The sequence below is a fragment of the Tursiops truncatus genome, chromosome 6 (genome assembly GCF_011762595.2).
Source record: "Tursiops truncatus isolate mTurTru1 chromosome 6, mTurTru1.mat.Y, whole genome shotgun sequence".
In the NCBI taxonomy this organism is placed as follows: domain Eukaryota; kingdom Metazoa; phylum Chordata; class Mammalia; order Artiodactyla; family Delphinidae; genus Tursiops; species Tursiops truncatus.
The window spans coordinates 105,228,626-105,246,898 of NC_047039.1; the positions used below are offsets into that span (position 1 = coordinate 105,228,626).

The 18,273-nt window shown below is 41.1% G+C and overlaps 1 protein-coding gene across 4 annotated transcripts in view; it reads right to left on the reverse strand.

The window, feature by feature from the left end:
* Positions 1-17,839, reverse strand: part of GOLGA1 (golgin A1) — a 52,216-nt gene extending 34,377 nt beyond the window's left edge. Inside the window, exons 1-10 of one of the 4 annotated variants that reach the window (XM_033858584.2) lie at positions 17,702-17,839; positions 16,849-16,898; positions 15,711-16,008; positions 10,915-11,005; positions 8,849-8,923; positions 7,815-7,912; positions 6,373-6,405; positions 3,847-3,975; positions 2,405-2,574; positions 1,812-1,923 (exon numbers count right to left, since the gene is read on the reverse strand). In XM_033858584.2, the coding sequence (XP_033714475.1) occupies positions 1,812-1,923; positions 2,405-2,574; positions 3,847-3,975; positions 6,373-6,405; positions 7,815-7,912; positions 8,849-8,923; positions 10,915-11,005; positions 15,711-15,845 (843 nt within the window). In that variant the 5' untranslated portion in view covers positions 15,846-16,008; positions 16,849-16,898; positions 17,702-17,839. Of the gene's footprint in view, positions 1-1,811; positions 1,924-2,404; positions 2,575-3,846; positions 3,976-6,372; positions 6,406-7,814; positions 7,913-8,848; positions 8,924-10,914; positions 11,006-15,710; positions 16,009-16,848; positions 16,899-17,598 lie in introns of those variants that run through there. The other 3 variants (XM_033858585.2, XM_073806592.1, XM_033858586.2) reach the window with 3 other exon arrangements.
* Positions 17,840-18,273: the final 434 nt, after the last annotated feature.

Genomic DNA, 18,273 nt, shown 5'->3' on the forward strand with positions numbered 1-18,273 from the left:
TGTGTTACCCTTCCAGGCTTCTTCCACTTCCTTGAAGGCGCTACTCCCTTTACTGCCTCAGTTTCTGGGTTTATTGTTCATACTATTTCCTATTTAAAATTCTCTGCCATCATTCCTACCCTCACAAGCTTCAGTAGTTCATCTCAGTTCAAGTGTTACTTCCTCAAGGAAAGTGTTCTATGACTCCAACGCTAGATCTGATTTGATGCCCTCTTACAGGATCTCACAGCATCCTGTGGTTTTCCTTCACAGCAACACATCATAGTTTGTAATTATATATCTATGTGATTATTGATTAATGTCTCACTTCCCCTCTAGACTAAATTCCACAAGGGCAAGGGTGATATCTGTTTTGCTCACCCTAGTATTTCTAACACCCAGCACAGAGCACAGACCTTGACACATAATAAAACTCAAATTATATTTTTAGAATGAATGAGGGAACTCAGTGGGACCAGAGTCTGGAAAATTACCTTTTCCAATTATGAAATGGATGGATGGTTCTAATATCAAACGGTCCCGTGAATCCCAAAGTTTTGTGTCTGTTATTCTCTCCAACCCGCCCCCCCCCCCCCCCCCCGCAAAATGTATTCTATACCCTTCTGTCTTCTCTGCTTCCTGCTGTCCTACCCATCCTTGAAATTCCAGTTCCTCCAGGAACAGTTCCTTGGCTCCTGCACTGGAAATGCACTCTCCCTATGGCATATCCTTTGCATTTGAAAAATCCGTTTCACTTATTTGGGACTTACTGAGTTGTGAACTTTTTTCTTGTCAAACAGGAGGTTTGAGTTCTATCATGAAACAGTAGGCCTCTGAGACAAAACACTATAGGTGTCTAGATCTATTTACTGGGTGCTCCTTGTTGTGAGTCAACAAAGCCCCGTGGAACAAGCATGAGCTTTGGAGTAAGACTTGGGTTAGAATTCAGCTCTGTCACTTACCGTGTAACTTTGAACAAGGTATATGACCTCTCTCGGCTTCTATTTAGGTATCTGTAAGTATGCTAATAGCTAGAAGGGGTATATAGACTTCTCTTTTACACAAATCTTACTGTACTGTAATAATACTGTAAGTCTCTGGTGCACTTGAGATTAGTGGTTCTCAGGGGATGAGGGTAGGGTTTTTGGTACCACCTGTTAGGGGGTGTTTTGTCTATATGAGGATAAGGGCTGGCTTGTCAATGCCTGAAGGATGCTGCTGGCATTCAGAACACAGGGGCCAGGAAAACTAAATGTCCTGCAATGCATGGGACAATCATACAGTACATATTGTTCTGCTCAAAATGGTAAGGAACACACCACTGAGAAACACTACAGTCAATAATGATATGATTATTGTTCACCCTTATATTCTCAGAATTTAGCACAGGCCTAGAGTAGAAGGGCAAAAAATGTGTGTTAGCCAAACAAAAAAAACGAACAGTAATGATATCATTTATGTGCGTTTGAACAAATCGGATTAGAGCCACGTATGTCAAAGGTACAAGCCTAGCCACGTCAACCACCGCTGTTGTGTCTTCTTGTGCTCAAGGTCCATGACATAGTAGTTTACAAGTCTGAGCAGATCAAATGGTGTGCTTTGACAGTTCCTGTCAGGACAATACTGACCTCTTCTGTTAAGCAACCCTTGCTCAACTACATGGCCCCTTCCATCTGGATGCAGCCTGGCTACACCAGGAACTAGGGCAATGGGGACTGCATGAGAAATAGAACTTTCACCAGCCACCCTGAGGCGCAAATTTCTGACAGATATAGTTTTTACCCCATTCATGAATCCTAGCAACTTGTGTCCACTCCTAGTCCTCTACTTACCTTTTGCAAATCAATGGAAAGTTGCTGAACGAAGGCTTGGAGTTCCTGTTCCTTCTGCTCCAGGGCTGTGATCTTATTTTCTGCACCTGTTTTTGAAGCTGTCACATGATCTCTTTATTGAAAGAAAGCAGACAATGAACAAATTTGGATATCCCACCTAAGACACATTCTTCCACAGGAAAAACACAGATGGTTCTTTACATGTCAGGGCTGCAAACATTAGCCTTGTGAAGATTATCAGTGGAAAAGACTCCTTCGCTCTCTCTGAAGCAGGAGGCCCAAGAGAAAAATTCCACTCAGGTTTAGGCAAGAAATCTTTATCTACCTTTGGCTATTCAATAGCTTAGCAACTCTAAAACATACTAAATTGCTCGGCAGGGTTGGAGTGTCTGAGCCTAGGCAGGTGAAGGGGAATGAGGGTTTGGAGGAGGTAGGGGGGTCCTAAAGCCCTAGGCAGGTAAGGATAAGTCCAGAAGACCTTGCCAGAATTAAGATCAGGAAGTGCTACAGTGAGCAATGGGGAAAGACAGGTTGGCTGTAACCAGAGCTACACTAACACCGCTACCCATGTGCCCCACAGACCAAGCAAGAACCTCTGCTCTTCCAGCGTTGAGTAGTATCTCTGAAGCTCTTCTATCTTCTGGCTTAAGTCTGCTGACAGCTGGTTGGAGATCATCAACTCCTCCTGGGTGCGACTAAGTTCTCTGGTACGTGCTTCCAATTCTTGCTCCATTTTCCCCAAACTTTCTTCTTTTTTTAAAAGCTGATACAAAGATAGAAAGTTTCACTGGACCACTACTAAGAAATACACTTGTAAAAAAATCTGGACAAGGACTTCCCTGATGGTCCAGTGGTTAAGAATCTGCCTTCCAATGCAGGGGAGGCGGTTCAATCCCTGGTCAGGGAAGATCCCACAGGCCATGGGGCAACTAAGCCCACATGCCCCAACTACTGAGCCTGCGCATCTCAACTAGAGAGCCCGCGTGCTGCAAACTACAGAGCCCATGCGCTCTGGAGCCTGCGTGCCGCAACTACAGAGCCCACATGCCCTGGAGCCCACGTGCCACAACTAGAGAGAAGCCCGCATGTTGCAGTGAAGAGCCAGTGCGATTTGGAGCCCGCACACCACAACTAGAGAGAAGCCCACATGTCACAATGAAGATCCCACGTGCCGCAACTAAGACCCAACGCAGCCAAAAATAATAAAAATAAAATAAATAAATTAAAAATAAAATCTGGGACTTCCCTGGTGGTGCAGTGGTTAAGAATCCGCCTGCCAATGCAAGGGACAGGGGTTTGATCCCTGGTCTGGGAAGATCCCACGTGCTGCGGAGCAACTAAGCCCATGCGCCACAACTACTGAGCCTGTGCTCTAGAGCCCGCGAGCCACAACTATTGAAGCCCGCACACCTAGAGCCCATGCTCTGCAACAAGAGTAGCCACTGCAACGAGAAGTCCGCGCACCATAATGAACAGTAGCCCCCGGGCTTCCCTGGTGGCGCAGTGGTTGAGAGTCTGCCTGCCGATGCAGGGGACACGGGTTCATGCCCTGGTCCGGGAAGATCCTACACGCCGCGGAGCGGCTGGGCCCGTGAGCCATGGCCGCTGAGCCTGCGCGTCTGGAGCCTGTGCTCCGCAACGGGAGAGGCCACAACAGTGAGAGGCCCACGTACCGCAAAAAAAAAAAAAAAGAAAAAGAATAGCCCCCGCTCGCCGCAACTAGAGAAAGCCCGCGTGTAGCAACAAAGACCCAATGCAGCCAAAAATAAATTAATTAATAAATTACAAAAAATCTGGACCAATAAGGCAAGCTTTCATAACATTTTTGTGAGCTTAGAAGGGGTCTCATATGCCCAGTAGTTTAAAAAGGAAAAGGAAATACATTTCAAACAGAACTTTTCCACTTTAACAAACTGAAAAACATACAAATATGATTAGTATCAAAGACAACTAAGGTATGCTTATCAGCAGTTAGAGAGTGATGACTAGCAAAATCATCTATTCAGGATTTAGTTTCTAAAACAAAAACGCATACCATGTGCTTTACTTTACTTAGTTCCTGCTGCTGGAACCCCTCTAATTCATCCATTTCATCTCTCCTTTGGAAAAGATTCAAACTCTGGTTCTTCATTTCCTGTAACTGAGCTGTCAGAAACCTTTTATCCTATGCAAAAGAAGATATCAGCTCAGGTAACTAGGACATTAGAAATCCGTATTATACAAGCAGAATTCTTAATAAAGGAAAATCTGAAGACAATTTCTTATCAGTAGCAATAATACATTGATAATGGGAAGCTTTACGGTAATTATTTACAAAATTATCTATAAATTCTTTAAGTTAGAAATAAATATGTTTTAAATGATAGCTGTGAAAAGGGGAACAAGAGCAACAATTACTTAACACTTGAAAAGTGCTTAAGTTTGATTAGCAATTGCAGACATCCATTTTACATGTCTATCTCAATGACACACTGAACTGGTTGAATAACATGAATAACTGGAACAAGACTGAATGCTCTTAAAAAATTAGATGCATTTAAGTAAAACTAATTTTGGTTAGTAAGTTCAGATAGCAAGTCAACAAAAATTAGACATGACTGGTGTCAGGAGGTTACAATTTACTAAATAATAGCTTCCTGAGATGGATTCTATTCAGGACAAACCCTGTTGTCGCAGTTTCCAATTCTTGATTAAAAATAAATTAAAACTGGGGGGGGAGGGGTGGTGGGACTGGGAGATTGGGATTGACATATATACACTAATATGTACAAAATGGATAACTAATAAGGACCTGCTGTATAAAAAATAAATTTAAAAAAAATTTTAAAAAAAGAACTTGCTGTATAAAAAAATTAAAAAAAAAAAATTGAAACAGTCTAAAAATAACACTTCCAAAAATCACAGTGGCTTAAAAGACCTACATAGATGCCTCATTACTCTTTCCTGGTCTAAAATATTTCCCAACCTCTCCTGCGGTAGGGCGGGGGGATGGAGAGAAAAGATCTTAGTGAACTGAAGTAGATTTTATTTAGTTCAGTCCTATATGGATTCCCCCTTTACCATAATTTTAAAAGATGAAAAAATAGTCCAATGAGAATTCAACTGCTACAATCTTAAGAGTTTCTTTCAAGACAAGGAAACTTTAACCTAACCCATACCTTCATATTTAAGAAGACCATAATTAACACCATGTTTAGATATATATTTTTTAAGCACAAGTTTCTTTGGGACATAGCTTGACTCTTCTGTAATTCTTTCCTTACGTAAATACGTTAAGGCATTCTGATAGCTTGGGTAATCAGATTTCTACAGAACACACAAAGAAAATCGCTGGTTTAACTTCGTGTTTCATCCCAAGAATGGAGCAATAATAAAACTCATCTGTTTAATAAAATTAACAGTAAATATATTTTACAACTGAATATATCAATCTAAGAAATAATTTTCTGGACTTCCCTGGCAGTCCAGCGGTTAGGACTCTGTGCTCCCAATGCAGGGGGCACAGGTTCGATCCCTGGTTGGGGAACTAAGATCCTGCATGCCACATGGTGTGGCAAAAAAAAATAGAAAAAGAAAAGAAATAATTTTCTACCATAAAGAGTAACTTAGGAGTACTCAATGAAAACAAGGAATGAATTAGGAAGCAGCACATAATGTGGGCTGAGCAAATTGACTATTGATTATTTTAAATTAAAATGTCTTTCTAATTGTAGGTGTGAAATTTCATCTTCCTGTTCATGTCTGGGAGCCAGGAATACATTACATAAGGCACCTACACAGTGTTACACAAGCTATGGTGCTGGAATAATCAATTCTCCTCGTCTGTGTCTAGCTAAGAGGTTCTCTTATCTACTCAATGCTGAGCCTTCAGAAATGCCATCCTTCCCAACTGCATCCTCAAAAATTATTCCTAATGTTACCACTGTGTCAATCAGAGCCCCAGCAAGAAACAGACTCAAAGTAGATATTCTGCAGACAGTCTAATAAAGGGACTTTTCAAAGCTGTGGGTGGGGTAAGAAAACCCAAAAGAGATGATGTGCTAGTAACAGTTGGCATAAAGGGGCAAAGGGATAAATAGGTTACAAGAAACACAAAAAGAGAAACTCTATCAGAGGGTGAACCAAAGGTCCAGCTGAAGCTGTGACCTTGGGCCATGGGATGCATCCAAACTGAAGGGATCTCACATGGAGATGGCTGAGGGAATAAACTTCCCGACCACACTCTTCTACACATAGTTCTTTTTATGTTTCCCACAGGCACACTTAATTAGAAGCCAGAGGGCAATGGAGCCCTGCTGATGCATTCCCTATCAGCCTTCGTACACAGAGAAAGGTAGGAGAGGGGGTGGAGAGTGTACCTGGAGGGGCAAACAAAAGATGTCCAGTACACCCACCAAGGAAAAGGAAGACACGAGCTTTCTAAGTCAATGTCTAATCACCCAGTGCCCTGCTTCCAAGAGGTGGTATAGCCATCAGTGTACTAGGTACTGAAGAAAGCATTTTCCAAGCCCCAGAGAAGAGGCCAACATTCACAATGAGACAAAAACAAAGATGAACTAACCTTTTCAAGCTGATCCATTTTTTCTGACCATTCCTAAAACAAAACAATAAAAAAGTACAGTTTCCAGGGAAGAGTATCAATAATACCAAGATCTTAAGAAAACAAAATAACCCTCTCCACCCAAAGCAACCAATCAACCAAACAAAACAGCAAATATAAAGAAAGCCAAGAGTCCTACAAGGAAAAGAAAATGAACTTTATATAAAATTCTAAAGCACATACATAAGCCTGCAAATTTTTACTAAGCAGAGCACCCAAACAAGGCTGTATCTGATGTTCTGATGCAGTTTTGAGCTTATTCCTGAGGGTTTTTCTATGAGTACTATTAATATTTCTTGGGAGTGGGTAGCTGGGACCAGCTGTGTTGGTAATTCTACAACTGCTCTATAAAAATTAACTGACTGAAAAACAGGCGGGGGGCAGGGGTTGTCTTCAGCAGCCCCCAATCATTATTTTCCTTCTCGTTTTCACTTTACCAATATCTTTTATGCCATCTGATAAAAGTTAAAGGAGAAGGGATTATGCCCCTTATTCACCAATCACAGAAGAGGGGAAAAAATAACCACTGGTACAAAAGGCTATATCCCAACTGCCTACAATCAGAGTCCACCAATTTTAGATTATCTCTTCATTTATATAAATTCATATCACAGTTATTCACTAATTATTGGTGAATGATTTTTTTTTCTGGCTAGTAAATGTCTGACATGACTAATACACACTGTAAAACAAGTCAACCAACCACCCCACCTACTGCAGATGAAATAATGTATTTTCTTAAAAGGAAATGTAATATAATAAATTGACCCTATCTTAATAAATCAGAATTATCATTACAGTATTTTGATGCTTATCTTAAATTCAAAATGCCATTGAACAAAATATACTTTATAATTATTGTAAGAGCCAGTAATAGTATTAGTTTCTTATTGTCATTCATTCAGCATCTTTCAATGGATGGTTCTACTGAGATTACAGAAGTTCCTCTCAGTCTAGTTGGCTGGGGATGAGGAAACTTGGGACAGAGGTTGTAAGAACTATGTACTCCATGGATGATCACTAGCTGGATAGCATCTTCTCCACTATAAAGGCAAGTGTTTTGGGACTAGGCTTTCAGACAGGTTTTTGGAGGGCAGAGACGTTTTTCCTTATCTTGGGGTTCACCACCAGATTACGAACACACTACTTTCCTCTCCATTTTACAAAGTTATACAGTTTGGAAAATGATAGTCTCACATTATGGACACATTTCATGATTATAACTGTAAAGTTCCTTAATAATTTCCCACCCTAAGGCCAAATGAAATCTCAAAGAACTTATATAGCATTCCTTTTCTCCTGGGTTGTAAATATCTTCTACCAGGTTTATGGCATGATTTTTGAAATCATGTCACTAAGTGAAATCTTTCCACCAGCCTTGGGCAGTGCCACATATAAAATACCTGGTCCTTTCTGGCTAATGCCAAAGCCAGTCCTTCTGCCATTTTGGCTCTGTTGGCTTGGAATGTCTCATTCTGCTCTTGAAATTTCCGCATGGAAGCTGTTAACAAAGAGGCTCTATTTGAGATATGGAGATATTTCAGAAACAGCATGTCAAATAGCCCATGTGATTACTTTACAACTGTCCCCTAACAAAAAAGGCCAAGGTCACAGAGTGGATTATGAGACTGGGAAAAACCTGACCCATCTTGACTTTCCCAGAATCTTTTGCCCTTAGTAATAGACCACAGTTTTGTTTTAGCTTGTTTCCAATTGTTCTTGGTTTTTTGTTATAGTCAAGTATATACATTTAGGAAGATGCCAAAGGGTAACTTTCTAAATGATACAGTGATAGAACACTGAGTTAGGCAGGTTGCCAGAAAACACCAATGCTATTGCTAAGTGATGGCTACTACTACTTTATCAGAATTAAAACAAAAAGTCAAAACAAAGCAAAACACTTCTTCCACTTTATTTTCCTCAAAAAATTTTTTTTAGTATATATTATATCAACAAAAAATAACTTTCTACTTCTGTTAGCATCTTTCTTGGATTGAACCCAAAGGAGAACATATGATTTAGGGTAAACTAAACAAAATGTATGTTCTATTGTTAGAGGAGTGATGACAGATAAAGATTTTCCCCAGTTCTTGAACAAAGCAGCAATGAAGCTATGGCTAGAACCAAAGTTTCTTAATGTAGGCCCAAGGACCAGGCACTTGATTTTACTAAAAACTAAGGGCAGCCAATAAACCAGCCAATTGGATGAGATACATAATAACCTTCTCCTAAGAAGCATGCCCATAAAGCAACATAAGGATGAACTGTATGCTTATAACTATCAGATAAATGTTATATCAACTTGATTAAGAAGTACACTACTTATAAAATAAAGATCTGGGCTATGATGAAGGACAAACTTAACCATACGCTATTGTTTCATTTCAAAAAACTAAACCCTGGAAAGATTGAAAAAAGCAGGAAAAAAAATACGTACAATCCTGGTGTTTTTCTAATGCAATTTCAAGCTTCTCTTTTATCTTCTGCAAGTTTCGGACCTGTTCAGCATAGTCTTGGGTGAGGAGGGTGACGCACATACCAGGAATGGACAAACATCAGGAAAGGAAGTTAATTAAACAAAAAAAAATGAATGAAAATGATGATGATTTTCTCAACCTGAAAACCATTCCTGTTAAGGAAAGCTGGGCAGACAGCCTCCCATTAACAATGAACAACACAGGCAAACAGGTATAGTACAAACTACCCACAGTGTAAATGGTGAATACAAACAGGCAGATTTGTTTAGCCTTGAGAGAGAACAAGAACTGGGCCTGGTCTGGTCATCAGAAATGCCCCGCCATGAAAACCATTATCTCATTACTTAATTTCAAATCTCAGTTTCACCTTCCTTTCCAGTCTTAGCAGTAGGATAGATCAAAGGGAATTCACTGAACAGCTCACTTAAGAGTCCATACAACTGAGTGACAGTGGTTAGGGCAATAGCAAACATCTTACCACAGTATTGCCTTTGCAATAAAAGTACTTAATTCTCTAGAAAAGTCAGCTTCCTTTCTACACAGAACTGAGCTGCCTATGACATATTAAAGGTGAAAGTCAGAATTAATTACCTTGGTAGCCAAAGAAGATAGTATGGTATAGTGGAAAAGTAGACAGGCTTTAGTTCAAATCCCAACTCTGTCAGTCCTTAGCTGAGAGACCTTAAGCAAATTATTGATCCTAAGTATTAGTTTCTTCATTTATGAAATGATGATATTAATTTATCTACCTCAAAGGATGTATTAGATAATAAACTAAATGTTCTATATGCCTTAATTATAAAACAAACTAAGTGCTTTAAGCACGTTGCACACAATGCTCAATAAAGGGTAGCTGATACTGTGGTTGTTATTATTATTCACACTGAGCCTGTAGGTAAATGCCCAGGACATAAGTGGGCTTAATAAATGTCAGTCCTCTTCCCGGTCCCTCCTCTAACATCAGTCAAGCCCGAACTATTTAGGGAAGATCCATATTACCTTAGAGCTTTCTCCCCAACACTGAACAAATATAAAGTTACTTCACCTCTGTTACTGGTATTACTTACAGGTAGGGGTAACAGGATAATAACAATTGAGTTTAAAGCAGACTGTAGTGGTTTGGATCCCAGCTCTACCACCTACTACCTCTGTGACCTTAATGTCACTAAGCATTGTTAGGCTAGAGTGAGAACAAAATGAGATAATGGACTAGCTAGGAGCTGTGAGTTATACTATATACCTTTGATAACTACACAAACACAGATATTTCACATACAACTTGGTGAATTTTGTAGTCTGTTGCTTTCATTACAGTAAAATGGGCATAAGGCCAAAGGACAAAAACAAACACAGAAGTCACTGACCACTTCACAGGCTGAAGCTTTCAAAATGTATCTACTGGCAGAAACCAAAATAAGAACTCACAACTCTATCACAAATATGCCCTCTGCTCAGGCAAAGAATGTAATAGGAGTGGTGTACATCGTAAACTGCACATAAAAGACATAATGAGAGTTATAGCTTCTATACAGGTGCTGAAGTTAGAAATACCACTGAAAAGTAGCCCAAAGACCCGGAAAGACATTACACAGGTGATATGTATCTGTAGCAAGTGGCAACGTAGCACCAAACCCTGTCTGGTGCCGAAGAATCCAACATCTGTTGGCCATTCCCTAAAAATGCTATCTCCTAACCCTCTCCACCTGAAAGCAAGCTAGGCTAATGGATGAAAGATAGTTAAATCTACATATACTTTTAATACCTTTTATATCCACGGCTAGAAATCTCAGGAGCAGAAAAACGTCAGTTTTTTTTTTTTAACTTTAAAACTCAGTTTTGAATTTACACTATTCAGTACACTAACAAAAGAAGGGATTAAAGGGGGTACAAGTTGCTCCTTTTTGACTGAGAATATCAAAATATGTCAAAATAACTGTAAGGTTATGCTGTTTGGCTTTCTTATAGGCAAAGAGGGTCAGGCAAGGCAAGTTTCCTTTGTTTGCTTCTTATGAGTTCTTAGACATACCAGAAAGCCTGGCCTCTAATTTCCGTATCTGTTCATTCCTTCTCAAAAGCTGGGATGAAAGATCTTCTCTGGAGCTGCTTCCATCAGACGCCTGTTGAGACAGATATAAGAGGTTGTATTCATACCTGGATTTTTAGCAGCGTGAGACCACAATATTCAATCAGAAAGCAACAACTCTTATTTTAGGTTTGGTTACACTTTAAGTGATAACTGAAAAGTTTCTCTAACTATAAAGTAGAAGCAACACTACCTCCATGTATAATGTGAAGAGATACAAGATGCAAAACAGATAAATTGTGTGTGTGTGTGTGTGTGTGTGTGTGTGTGTGTGTATGCGCGCACACACACTACTGGCATACACAGTGGTAAACAAATCCATTATGATCATATTACACCAAGTACATAATACAAAAAAATATATTTTCAGATAAAAAAGTAAAGCACTTTATTTTTCCAAAGGTAAAATCCTGAGGTAAAGGGAAGAAGGTTCTTTAGCAAGGGACCAAAGAAAGGCTGGTTGGTCTGTGATGAAGAACCTATCACTGACATTGATAAAGTTTCAGTATCTTCATCTGTAAAACAAAGGGGTATCAATCTATAGCTCTAAAATGCATCAAAAACTTTAGCAGATAATATACATTCAGTAAATCACTGTATTAATGAGATGTCAAATTTTCCCAATAATTTAGCTTATCTTAAAACATGTGCACTGCTACTACTTTGGGCACTGCTTACTACTGCTAATAAATAAATCACTTTATCTTTCTACTTTTGATTATAAAATTTTAAAAATACAGAAGAGTAAGGAGGGTGGTTTAATGAACACTCTCTCTCTACTTTAACAACTGCTGATTTTTCCCATATTTGCTTCATCAATTTTTATTCTACTATAGTACTTCAAATAGCAGACACTGACATTTCATCCTAAATATTTTGATAAACATTTCTAAAATATAAGGACATTTTCCTTTATCGCCACAATACCATTATTATACCTAACAAAATCAAAAAATAATAGTATCTAATATCCAGTCTTCAGTCTTCCCCATTTACTGCCAAAATGTATTTACAGGTGGTTGAACAACTCATTTTAAATATTCATTTACCCACTGAGCCACTTACTTGTCCATTATGGAGGGTATAGTTAAAAGGGAGTCTCAGGAGGCGGAAGGCCCAGGTTAAAGTCCCATCTTCACCACTAACAAACTACAAGAACTTGGACCAATTACTTAACTTCTCTGAGCACTGGTTTCCTCACATGTAAAATGTAACAAACATAATCTACGTCACAAAGCTGTGATGAGGATTAAATAAATGAATATTTGTCAGGTCTTGAAAACACAGCCTGGCACGTAATTAACTTTAATACGTATCATCTATTAGTAGTACAAGTTATGATTATTACTGTCAGTGAGACATCTATTCTTAGCACTGTGCTAAGCACTGGAAACAGTGGTGAAACGGAGTCCTGACCTAAAACAGCAGCAGCTGCAGCAACTACGAATTACGAAGTGCTTATTAAGAGCCAGGCACTATACTAAGTGTTTTATATACTATGCAGAAAAGAGTTAACATCCCAGGCCTGAGACTGCTATCCTTGGCAAGGCCTGCTTGTAAGGCGAGCCCTTGGCTGGCCTGTGGGAACTTAGATTTTACAAGGGTTCTCACCATTCCTGATAAGAATGGCTCACTGTACCTAAACTAATTGTGCCAAAAATATGGTTTATGCTGAACACCTGTTTTCGTTCTAGGAGTCTGGAATTTTGGTAAATGCTAGGCAGAGGGTGCCTATATGACTAGCCTCCAGTAAAATTCCTGGGCACTGAGTCTCTAATGAGCTTCCTTGATAGATAACATTTTATCCTGTGTTGTCACAATTCCTTGCTGAGGGAAATAAGTGTGCCCTATGCAACTCCATTGGGAGAGGACTCTTGGAAGCCTGTGCCTGCTTTCCTCCAGACTTTGTTCATGCACCTTTTCCCTTTGCTAATTTTTCCTTGTAGTAAATGTTTTCACTGTGGTAAATGATAGTAGTGAGTAAAACTATATGCTGAGTCCTGTGAGTTCTTCTAATGAATAATCGAACCTAGGGGTAGGAACCTTGCCTGCCCACCCTGCCCCAACACACATACTTTAATAAAGACAGGTATAGTTCCTATCTCCATTTTATAGATGTGGAAATTAAGGCACAGAAAAGTGACAAAAAATTTTCCCAAGGTCACACAATAATGATGAAAGAGGAATCAAATCCAGGTCTACCTCCATAACCTGGCCTGAGTTCCTAACTGTTACTCTACTGCCTCTCATGAAGCTCCCAGTTTAGTGGGAGAGCCAAACAAGCAAATCATCAACAACAATGCAGTGTAACAGGTGATATTACAGAGGATATAGGAGACAAGGGACCAAATTCAGCCAGTAGGGATAAAGAGTAGAGGGGGTGAGATGGGCAGGTCGGGTCAAGGGGGCTTCCTGGAAGTAACATGTGAGCCAAGTCTTGAAGGATGCACACAAGTATGTCAGAGGAATTCAGAAGTGAGAGGAGGACATAGGAGAAATTCCAGAGAGAGGAGACAGAATATGCAAGCATTTGTAGGTATGATGGAAAGTTGTCCATTCCATAAAGTACATTAAGTTCAATGTACAATGGCTGGAGCACAGGGTACAGGAAAGTAGAATGAGATAACGGTAGGATGGGTTAGCTGTGACAAGACCACAGAGGTTTACCATTATACTATAATAATGACTTTGCACTTCATCCTGCAGATGAGGGGGAAGCCACTGAGGAGTTTCAAGCATTGGACAGACATGAACAGGTCCGCTCTGGGGAGTTACTGGAGCCAGGGGGCCCAGATAGGCTACCACATTTGTCCACGAAAGAAAGACAGCCTGAAATAAAATGGAAGTAAAATGTACTACTAGTAAATGGAGTACAAAGGGTAAGTTTGAGTCAGGAGATGGAAGCCAAAATACTTGCTGACTAACTGGACACCAAGAAGTGAAGAAGCGAAGAGTCTAAAATGTCTGCAAGGTTTCTTGCTGGTGACTTGGGGGATGAAGGTGCACATGTAGAAATGGAGTTAATGAATTCAGTTTTGTTCATGTTAGAATTTGAGATACCAGAGGAAAGCCACCTGGCTGGAGAAATATATGCAATGGGATATAAAGGTCTAGAGATAGGGAGTGAAGATCAGAATGTATACATAAATAAGTTCAAACAGATAACTTTAGAAGTCACACAGCAAAGTATTTCCTGAATTCAGGCCAATCTCCATATCTGGAATACATTCAAGATGAGAGACTTCATTTAGCAAGTCAGTGTGAAGGCAAAGCAAGTACTTCTGCCACAGAACTCAGCATTAAAACTATGTCCTTCAGCCTGGTGATCAAATGTGCATTTATATTTCCTGTTAAATACAGGAGCGAATGATAATTTAGATCTGGTCATCTATTGTTCCACCCCAATAACCTAATAGCTTCTGCCACGTAATCTGACCTGAACAGATAGTATAAGAAAGGAGGACTCATCTGACCATGGAAACAACTCAAGTATCTATCACTAGTAGAAGACAGAGACAAATTGTGGCCTTTTCAAATGCTGGAATTTTATACAGCAGTAAAAATAAATGAATCACCTATAGTGTACCATTTTTATAAAGTTTGAAAACAAGCAACATTAAACAACAGATTGTTTATGAATATATATGTATCTGGTAGGATATTTTAAAAAGCAAAGGACTGATATACACAAACTTTTGGACAGGTTACCTGAAGGGGCGGAAAGGGAAGGGAACCAAGAAGGAGCAAACAAGTGGCTTTGACAGCACCGATAATGTTCTAGTTCTCTGTATAGGTGACAGATTTAACAAGCATTCATTTTATTTTTATGCCTTATACTTTACACTTACATTACATACATTCTTTTACATATATCAAGCATTATAAATAACTTCTTTTAAGTTATCTAACTTTAAGAGGATCCTGTTATATGCCACCGACCCGATTTTAATCCTAAGGCATGACACTTACCTAACACAGCAGCATCCTCAAATCTTTCCAGCTACAAAGGTATTTTACAAATAAGGGATACAATGCAGCCATCAGTGCAATCTTTTCATCAATTTTCCCACTAAAATAGTGCTAATTCCCTGGCTAATTCCACACCAAACTCACAGACCTCGCTAAGCAACAATGACTTAGAGTGTATATATGTGCAGACACAACAAGCCAAAGTATTTCGAGAAACAAAATGTAAAAGAAGATGCACAAGGTATATAGATGAAAAAAGAGCACAAGAGGACAATGTAGAGAATATGCAAAGGGACCCACGAAAAATAAAAAAATAGAAAAGCACCTCAGAGCAAGAAGAATCAGACATAAACTACAAATAATCTTGCAATTTTAAAAGAAAATACTTATTGGAGGGACTTCCCTGGTGGTCCAGTAGCTAAAGACTCCATGCTCCCAATGCAGGGGGCCCAGGTTCGATCCCTGGTCAGAGAACTAGATCCCACATGCTGCAACTGAGAGTTCACATGCTGCAACTCAAGATCCTGCATGCTGCAACTCAAGATCCCGCATGCTGCAACTAAAGATCCTGCGTGCCGCAACAAAGATCCTGAGGGCCGCAACTAAGACCCAGAGCAGCCAAATACATAAATATCTAAAAATGTATATATATAAAAAAAGGCTATTACAAAATAATAATAATAAAAATTTATTGCAAAGATTCCCTGAAATATTATTTTAAAAATACAATGAGGCTGTACCAAACATTAAAAACTAGAGAAGATACTTACAAAATCATCTCCTGAGTCAGCTCCCATGGAGGCAACTGATTCCTTGCTCACTGATCGTGGGATCCTAGTAGCACCTCCTGGCCTCTGAGCGACAGCAGTCTCTTCTGCAATTTTCTTCTTTAGTTTTGCAAACATTTTGCTGTGTGGCTATCCTGCACTGATGGCCAGGTCTTGAACCCCCAACAGTTGTTAGGCCAGCAACCAGGAATTCCGAGACAGGTGCCTAAAAAGTTCCAGATATCCAAACTAACTGCATTCCCACTGAAATGTGGGCCAAAGGCTTGTGGCAATAGCGTATCTATAAATCAGATGAAAGAGCGCTCTAAGTTAAACACCAGAGAAATTTCACATCTGGGTTGTTTTGTTAAGCTTCAGGTTTCAAGATTAAGTTTCATAAGTTTACATGCACACTTACTAGAACACAATTACTAAACATCTGAAAAGCACTCAGGTGCTACAGATGCACGTACAGATAAGGAAATCCAGTCTCAAGGAGGTGAAGTAATCTGCCAAAGATTGTGTGGCTAAATGCAGCGTTGGCATTTGAACCCAGGACTCTGACTCACAAGTCCTTACTCTTTTTTTTTTTTAATTACACCACATTGGCTGTGGCATGTAACACATCAAGTAAAATTTCCCACGGCAAACATTAACATAATGCTTCTGAATCCTTCCCCCAATAATATTAAGTTCAACTACAGTTTAGACAAAAGCATGTAACTCAATACAGGGAGAAGGTATAATGTTCTAATGTTCCAAGATGGTTTGGAATCAGCTGTTCACTAGAAAATGTTGACAACTTTTTTCCTAAAAAAACAGGCAAGCCAGCCAACGTATCAGATATCCTTAAATGTTTCCTGGAAATGCTGTGTGGTTCTCTTTTTTAAGAGTGACTAAAATTACCTCAAGTCAATTTCTTTTCTCACAATGTTTTACATGATATTCAATCATCTTTCCCTCCTAACGTGCATGAAACATTTACATTCTGGGTCCAAACTTAACTTTTGATATTTTGTGGAGGATAACTAAGCTCCACTCTAAGATGTACAAATGACTTCTTACCACTTCAGAGCATCCATTTAAGTCTGTACAATTCTTCAAAAGTTTTACCTTCAATGTCTGTAAACCACCTACTCACCTGGCTCATCTACTAGATTTAAAACAGCTTGGAGGTCAAAGCTTTCTGTCCTGCATGAAGACAAAAATAAAATGCATTGAATATTTCCTCTCAAGTGTAAGGCCAAAATGTTGCGGGGTCGGGCCGGGGGTGTGGAAGAGGAGGCAGGAAGGACTAAGGTGAGGGGGAGAGAAAATCTGTGCTACCACAATCCTCAGGGATCTCCCCTGCTTCACCCTGGTCTTTGCATCTGTGATTTGCCTAAGAGCTTCACTTAAAGGCACAAAGAACAGAATCTCTCATTGTAGTAAGTGGCTAAACTCACTTCGCCTTGGGAGGAGCAGTGAGCAAAAGAACTTCAACGAGATTAAGGTTTCCCAGGGCCAGTATTTATTTCAGTTGATTCTGACAGTCACACTGTTTACCCGGCCAGACCCCAGAGCCTTGACTCGCACTAAGAAAGTCGCTGAGAAAAAGGATGGCTAAGTTGGGTAAAAGAGCTTTCTAATGCCCGGGGGCCAGCCACCTGCCGCGGCAGTTTGGATCCCACTCAGTCTCCTTCCAGACCCGCCCGTGCGTGGACTGTCAAAGAAGGGAAGGACCAATGTGTCTCCCATTTGACAGCAGGGAAACCGAGACCCAGAGAGGAAGAGTGACTGGTCCAAAGTCGCGCAGGGGGGGAAATTCCGGAACCCCAGGCTTCAGGTTCCCAGGCCGGGGAGCCCGCCTCTGCCCCCACCCTCGTCCTTTCTGCACCGCGGTACTGCCCACCGCCTTGGGTCTTGGGCAACCCAGTCGGGGCCTCTTTGGGCGCACTCCGAGACCACCGGGAGAAAGACGGGCCTGCTCGTGTCTCCGGTCCCCGCCCGCGCACCTGCCGCTCTCTGGGCAGCCGGCAAAGCCCCGCCTCCGGGGCCTCTCGTGAGCGCCGGCCCGCGTCACCAGCCCCCACAGCCGGCCTGCGGGCAGAGCAGCAACCCGGAACCGCACTTCCACCAGCGCGCCGGAAGTGGCTGCGCGCGGGGCCGTCCCACCGTGCGCATGCGCCTGAGCGCCGTCTCCTCGGCGGCCGGCGCGAGCTTCGGGGTGGCGGTTGGGCCGGAACCGCTGGAGGGCGCGGGGCTGGGCGCTCCCTGAAGCCGGCCCGCCACGTCAGCAGGCGGCCAAATCCTCGTAGGAGGGCTGGATGGCTGAAGCACTTCTTTCCTTTTTTTTTCTTTTTTTAAAGGGGGCGGTGCGGAGCAAGGGAAGTGGTAGGAGCCTGGTGCAAAGGGGAAAGAACTGATTGCTGCGGTGGTGCCAGCCTGCGGCGTGGAAACCTCAGGCCGTGGCTGCGCTGGCCCAACCCAGACTTTTCACTCCTCTCCCTGCATCCCAGTCTGCACCCTACACGGCCGCCTTGTACCTGCAAGCCCCTGCCGCCTTCCTCACGCTGGAACCTATGGC